We start from the raw sequence: 6,367 nt of genomic DNA, 5'->3' as shown, positions 1-6,367 counted from the left end.
CTATGTATTTTAATCTGTTAACTAATGGATTAAATTAATATTTTACTTATAGCCAATAAGCTGATTCTAGAAAGTGATACGCTTTCTTTAGCACATATTGACTAATAAAAATAGCCTGTGTAACACTCTTAATAAAAAGTCTTATTTTTATTTATAAAATGGTAAATTTTCATATTCTTCCCAAGGCAGAATATAGAAAATTCTGCAACAACAAAGGTGGTACAAAAAAATTAGGATATGGTGGAAAGGTGAGAGGCTCCATAAGTCTGTTTTGGTAGCAACATGAATTCTACCTTATGCAAATTGTCCATTTCACTGTGTATCGTAAATTCATTTGATAACTTTAGATGATTTAATTTTCTTTATGTCATAGCTTTGCAGAATCAAGGTCCCATCTCTGAATTTTCCAACTTGGCCTGCAGGCCAAATGCTGGGTACCGATTTCTTCCTTTTGGTCTTCCTGAAATAGGAAGGGGGAAAAAAAAAAAAAAAAAGAATTGAGAGAAACAACAGAAACTCATTAAAAAGCTTAATAAGGTGAAAAATGTTATCTATTTATGCAATCAGTGTTTGGTATTACAGAATATCAAGTCATAGCAAGTAATGACCCTAGAACATTTATTACGTGCATAGCCATTCAAAGTGTGCAGCGCATTACAGAATTATTTACATTTTAAAAAGTTTAGAAACACAAAGACTGTTGGGTAGAGGAAGAAGATAAAAAGTACATTTCAGTGAACCTGCTACACTATGATTGAGAATGCCGCTTCACCTTTCAACCCTCTGTATACTGTAGCTTGTGTTTTGCAGAAATTATTTCCCAGGGCAAATGCTCTGAGTAAGTGTCACATCCTGGGTCCGCACACAGGGATTTCCATCCATCTCACCTCCCGCTGCAGTCGTGGACATGTCGGGGCAGCACTGACATATTCTCAGTTAAGCTGCTTAACAAAAGCCTCTGAAACTGCTCGACAGAGCAACGTCACCGTTTTGTGACCAAGTTCTGCATTTGGAGCTCCTCCACTGTGATCCGCATGACTTCTGGTATATATATAGGGGAAATACACCGGGGGGGCTATACGAAAGCAAGTTAATTCTAACCATCTTACAAACAGCTCACCTCTCCTTCTGTTCTTTCTTCTTCTTCTTCAGAGAATCACCTTTTTGCTCCTGTTTTTAAAGATGCATATTTTAATGGAAAAGGAACAGAGCATCTTGGCTAAACCATCTGCACACAAAACACGCGGTAGCCTTTGCTTCACGGAGCAGCAGGCGTTTAAAGCAGGTCGGGAGGCCTTCTGACAGGCCAAGCGACGCAACGCGTTAGGGAAGCACTGCTAGGAACGCCCAGAGCCCTTCCTGTCACCTTAGGGAAGTACAGCCCTCTCACGACCAACATGCCGCCCCTGCCACATGAGGAGGCACAAATCCAGCCGCACGAGGAGAGATGCTTGCTTCTTGGGCATGTGGCAGATCCTTGGGTCAAAAGACGGGCTTGCCACCGGGCAGGTATGCCTAGCCACCTGACTGAGCGTACCTGTCAAATAACAGGGTTCAACCATGTCTGGTCATGCGCTGGATGTACTTTGAGCCACATGACAGAGGAGGAGAAGTAGGTCCCCTGGGAAAGAGGGTGGCAGGAAACAGGCTGGTAGAGCAATTACCTGCCCCACAGCCTGCTCCCACCTACATGAGAAGACTCCGTGGGGAGGCAGAGAGTAGGCTCGGAGCCAGATGGGCCATGCTAGAGGATGGATGCAACAGAAACCTCACCCTTGCTTTAAATAATGAGCAAGAAACTAGATGAAATTGTGCTGATATAAAACCAGCTGAAGATCCAGCTCTCTGTGGTTAGACAATATGCAACAAACTTTAATTAAAGGCCATTTTTTTTCCTTTAAGAGGCAAGGCAAAAAAACCCAACCTGCTGATTTTGTGTCATCAGTCTATCATCAAAGAATGAGGCAGTGAAACCCACCACAACACAAGCCTAACTCTGTGCCCTTCACACTGCACACAACCAGCTTTGACTGACAAGATTAGTCCTGCTGGAGCCAGGAACCCACTCCATGGGGAGCAGCAGGTGTCAAGCTTGGGCACTCCTGTGCCTGAGGCATTATCTGTCAGGCTCTTGGGCTAGCTCTTACATGCTGTCTTTATATAGAGAAAATTTCACACAAACCTTTCCCTTATCATCATCCTTTGCTGTTTTTTTCTCTTTCATTTTCTCTTGGTAAGTCTTGTAGTTCACATGCTCCTTTTTGGGGGGCTGCAATAAAGATTGGGGGGGATACCACTGATTAAATTTTCAAATAAGGTAAAAAATATTCACTTGCATGGACAATATTTTTCAGGTGATGGTGGGGAAACATTAGAAATGGTTCATTTCCTTTTAGGTGAGAGGAAGGGAGTTAAGGGATGTAAGGTAGACACATAGAGACTGTATCCTTGTTGGTGAAGACAGTAGAGAGGGATGTTTATGCTCTGTATCAGTCCTACAAGGTTTCCACATACACAGTGAGCTAGAAAGAAAACCCATACCCCTCCCCACCCCCCAAAAAAGACCTGCAAATTTTTTTTTTCTTTTACACTACTGATAATAAATAAAACTAAAAAGTTTTCTCCATGTTTAACTCACTGAGAGAGTGAAGCTTTAAAAAGCAAGACCCTCTCTCCAACAATTTAGTTTTGAATGGCCTTGTTAAAAACTAGAAAATGTTGTTTTCCACCCCAACCAGTTGTATTTCATATAGACAACACCTCTGATAACACAACCATAACAATTTTCCAAATGTCTACAGCAAATAGACAAGACAGAATAGAAAATGTAAAAGTAAGGATGAAGTGGGAGAAGGGTCAGGGCAGGGAATCTTGTGTTTTTCACCACTTTCCTGCACTGTAACAGCTGAGTGACTGCCCAGCACAAACCAAGCAACAATTACCTTCGCTCCCAGCATGATAGCACGCTCCTGTTCCCATACGCGTTGTTCCTGCTTCTTGTAGCCAGTGATTCCAAACTTGTGCACTTCCAGACGAGCCTAGAACATTACAGAAAATCGCCAGCATTCTGTAATTCGTCCAACCTGTTGTAAAATAACACTTGACAGACCACAACGAAGTCATACTCCCAAAGAAACCCGGGCTAACACCTGAAATCAGGGTGCTATAAAACAAAACTAACCGAGTTTAAAGCTATACTGCAGAGCAGTTAACCACTGTCCCTCTAACCTCTGGATGGTGAGGACTGCCAGGGGGACAATTTTCGATTCTCATTTCACAGAAAACAACACGTGGAACGCATCTCCGCTGTATAAAAATGAATCATGCTGTGCTGCACAAAGAACAACAAAATGTGCTACCCATGGCAACCCGACGTTTACAGAGCGTCTTCATTCCTTGGCTGCAGAGCACTTAACCAGTGAGAAACGGGGATGGGCGGATGGTGAAGCGGTTTGACTACACGCATACGTATAGTTGACACTATACAAGAATACCCTGGTAAAACCAGTGGTGAATTTATAATCTTTCTAAAGGCAGTGGTTAAATCCCCACTGTTCTCAGCAGCACGGAGCTCCATGCAGAATCTCCAGTGAGAGATTTCACTGGATCACAGCATGTCCCTGAGCAGAGATGAGGCATATAATACAACTTGCACAGGTCTGTAAATGAAGCGGTCTCCAAGAAGGCAAATGCTAGTTATGCTTATATAAAAGCAGATTAGACTAAAAAGACAAATGTAAAAAAGTCATCTGCTGTTTCAAAAATAGATACCAATGCACTTTTTTTTCCCCTCCCACATGAGATCAGAAATCCAAGATGAACATCATGGGCCTGACAGAGCTACACTAAACATTATGGGTACTCACATAGCTTTACACAGCTAACATACAGTGACCCTCCTCAAATTGCCCTTGAAAGATCAGAAAGAAAGGCCACAGAGTTATAAAACACCTCTCTTCACACAAAGCAATTGACAACAGCCAGCATGCTCCTCCTTTGGCAGGCAGACGAAATTACCTATTAGGAAATCCTCACCTACAAGAGACAACCTTTTCTGGAAGCATTGCCCATCAGTCTCACCGAAGCTTTCCGAAGGCTATAAATACACATACCTGCACAGTAAAATAGTGAGATTGGATAGGTCCTGCTGACTTACTTTTTCAAAGTTAAATTCTTGTTCGTTTGCGTTTTTCTTGTCATCCACTATTTTGGTCTATAAACAAAATAAAACATTTCAAATTAATATAACAAGCAACACCAGTTTAAATGCTGATTGTGATAGTTTTTTTGGAAAGCAGTGAAATGTAAAATCATAGAACCATAGAATCTTTGGGTTGGAAGGGACCTTTTAAGGCCATCTAGTCCAACCCCCCTGCAGTGAGCAGGGACAGCTTCGACTAGAGCAGGTTGCTCAGAGCCCCGTCCAACCTGACCTGGAATGTTTCCGGGGATGGGGCATCTACCACCTCTCTGGGCAACCTGTGCCAGGGTTTCACCACCCTCATTGTGAGAAATTTCTTCCTTCTATCCAGTCTAAACCTATCCTCTTTTAGTTTAAAACCTTTACCCATTGTCCTATTGCAATGAGGTGTAGTGAAGAGTATACAGCTTTCCCCAGCAGTATCTTTTTCTAGCTTTATTGCCTGGATTTATTAAAAGAGACAGTCTCAATGGCATTTTTAGTATGTAGATACTATAAGGTCTTACTGGAACAACCTTGCACAATTTATAGGGTACCATTAGAGCACAGTGCATATAGCTTTGTCCTGCATTTTCTTGCCTGGATCATCTGCTAACACTTACAAAGAGTTTCATAATTCAGAAAGATTAATTAATCTGCAATTAATTTCCATACTTTCAAGTATAAATTACATTTTATAAGACAAAAACTGCCACATGTCAGTTATGCACCATTCATATTCCATTTCCAAATCCATACCAAACTGCTAATGCAGAACAGGACAAGAACTTTAAGCCATTTTGTTTGAGATGGAGAGCGCAGTGGTAACAGCGTGTGTACCAACAGCCGGTGGCAACGCGCAGACAAGCTTAATTCATCACTGCACGGACATATATTAGTGCATATATCCAGCTTAACTAATGCAAGGGAAACAGCTCCCAGGGATGCACTGTCAGCAAACAGAAGACCCCGCTTGACGCTGTTTAAAGAAACTCCTTGCTCAAAATGAGATCAGCAAAAACTACATCTTTGCCATTCCACAATTTACAGGGAGACCTTCCATCGGGAGTTCTCAGTTTGGAGGGGAACTCTCCGGGGGGGGGAAGAGTGTATCCTAAGAAGAAAAAAAGTGCAAAATCCCCAGGGAGAGCTCCATGCCTGCTCACTACGGGAGAGTCCCACATGGCACACTTCAGAGCAGTTAACAAATCTCCCAGGGTTATTTTAGATTGCATCCAACTGATTTCAGCAAGGACATGCTGAATCACCCCTCTGAGCAGATGCTCTGCCTTCTCCCAAGGGTGCTGGTGCAGGCAAGCAGCACAGGCAGGGAAATGACAGAATCACAGAATCATTAAGGTTAGAGAAGACCTCGAAGATCATCAAGTCCAACCATCAACCCAACAACACCATGCCCACTAAACCATGTCCTAAAGTGCCACAACCCAATACCACCAAGTCTCCAGTCTGTTCAAGAGTAGCATCCCTGTTTGCTCTCCAGGGCACTATCCACTCTAAGGAAGCAGGAGCACTACGTATGTATTAAAACTAAACCTGAATGCTTTTAGTACGTTTCCTTTTCACCCTCCAGGACGTTAAGTCACATTGAGTCACAGGTTCAGGTCCCAAGGTTACATCAGGGCTTTCATTTGCATCCACCAGAGCCAAACCCATACTTCTCTCAACGCTGCAGAAACTTCTATACAAAACTGTCCCTTTCGACCACCACAAATTAATCTGGTTATTTTCAGAGCATTTTACTAACAAGCCTAACACCAGTCTTTCCAGTCAGAAGAATTTAAGTTGTAAACAGCATAAATATCTAGGGGAATTTTTGGAGAAAAACATGTCAGGAAAAGCACAGAAGTTTATGGATTCAACCAACTGCTTGGTCAGTCTCTTGAACTTCCCAATTCCAAGCAGTCAAACCTCAGACACCAATAAGTCTCCCTGAATTCAAGACAGCCATGTGTTGGCCCATCAGAGCTTATTTTAGAATTGGGCTTCTGATGTTATGACTGTAAACATGACTCAAAAAAAAAGAAAACAACCAGAGAAGCTATAAAATCTGGAGACCAATCAACCAGCAAGGGACACCCTGCTCAGTGTAGAAGGCAGCTCAGCTTCTAGCCAAGCCTATCCACGCCTCTCTGTTGAAGCAACTTAGCTACAGTTTTTGGTAGTATG

General features: G+C 42.5%; 1 protein-coding gene across 1 annotated transcript; it reads right to left on the bottom strand.

Moving 5' to 3' along the window:
- Positions 1–330: 330 nt before the first annotated feature.
- On the bottom strand, positions 331–4,213 carry LOC104626140 (chromosome unknown open reading frame, human C1orf131; the record flags this gene model as incomplete). Its single annotated transcript, XM_010293982.1, has 5 exons — positions 331–460; positions 1,121–1,170; positions 2,183–2,269; positions 2,943–3,038; positions 4,157–4,213. Coding segments are annotated over 5 exons (420 nt in total), but the record flags the coding sequence as incomplete, so codon positions are not given.
- Positions 4,214–6,367: the final 2,154 nt, after the last annotated feature.

Source organism: Phaethon lepturus, unplaced genomic scaffold (genome assembly GCF_000687285.1).
Source record: "Phaethon lepturus isolate BGI_N335 unplaced genomic scaffold, ASM68728v1 scaffold15329, whole genome shotgun sequence".
NCBI lineage: Eukaryota > Metazoa > Chordata > Aves > Phaethontiformes > Phaethontidae > Phaethon > Phaethon lepturus.
Note: the sequence above shows the minus strand (reverse complement) of the source record. Positions and strands in the feature narration are given on the sequence as shown.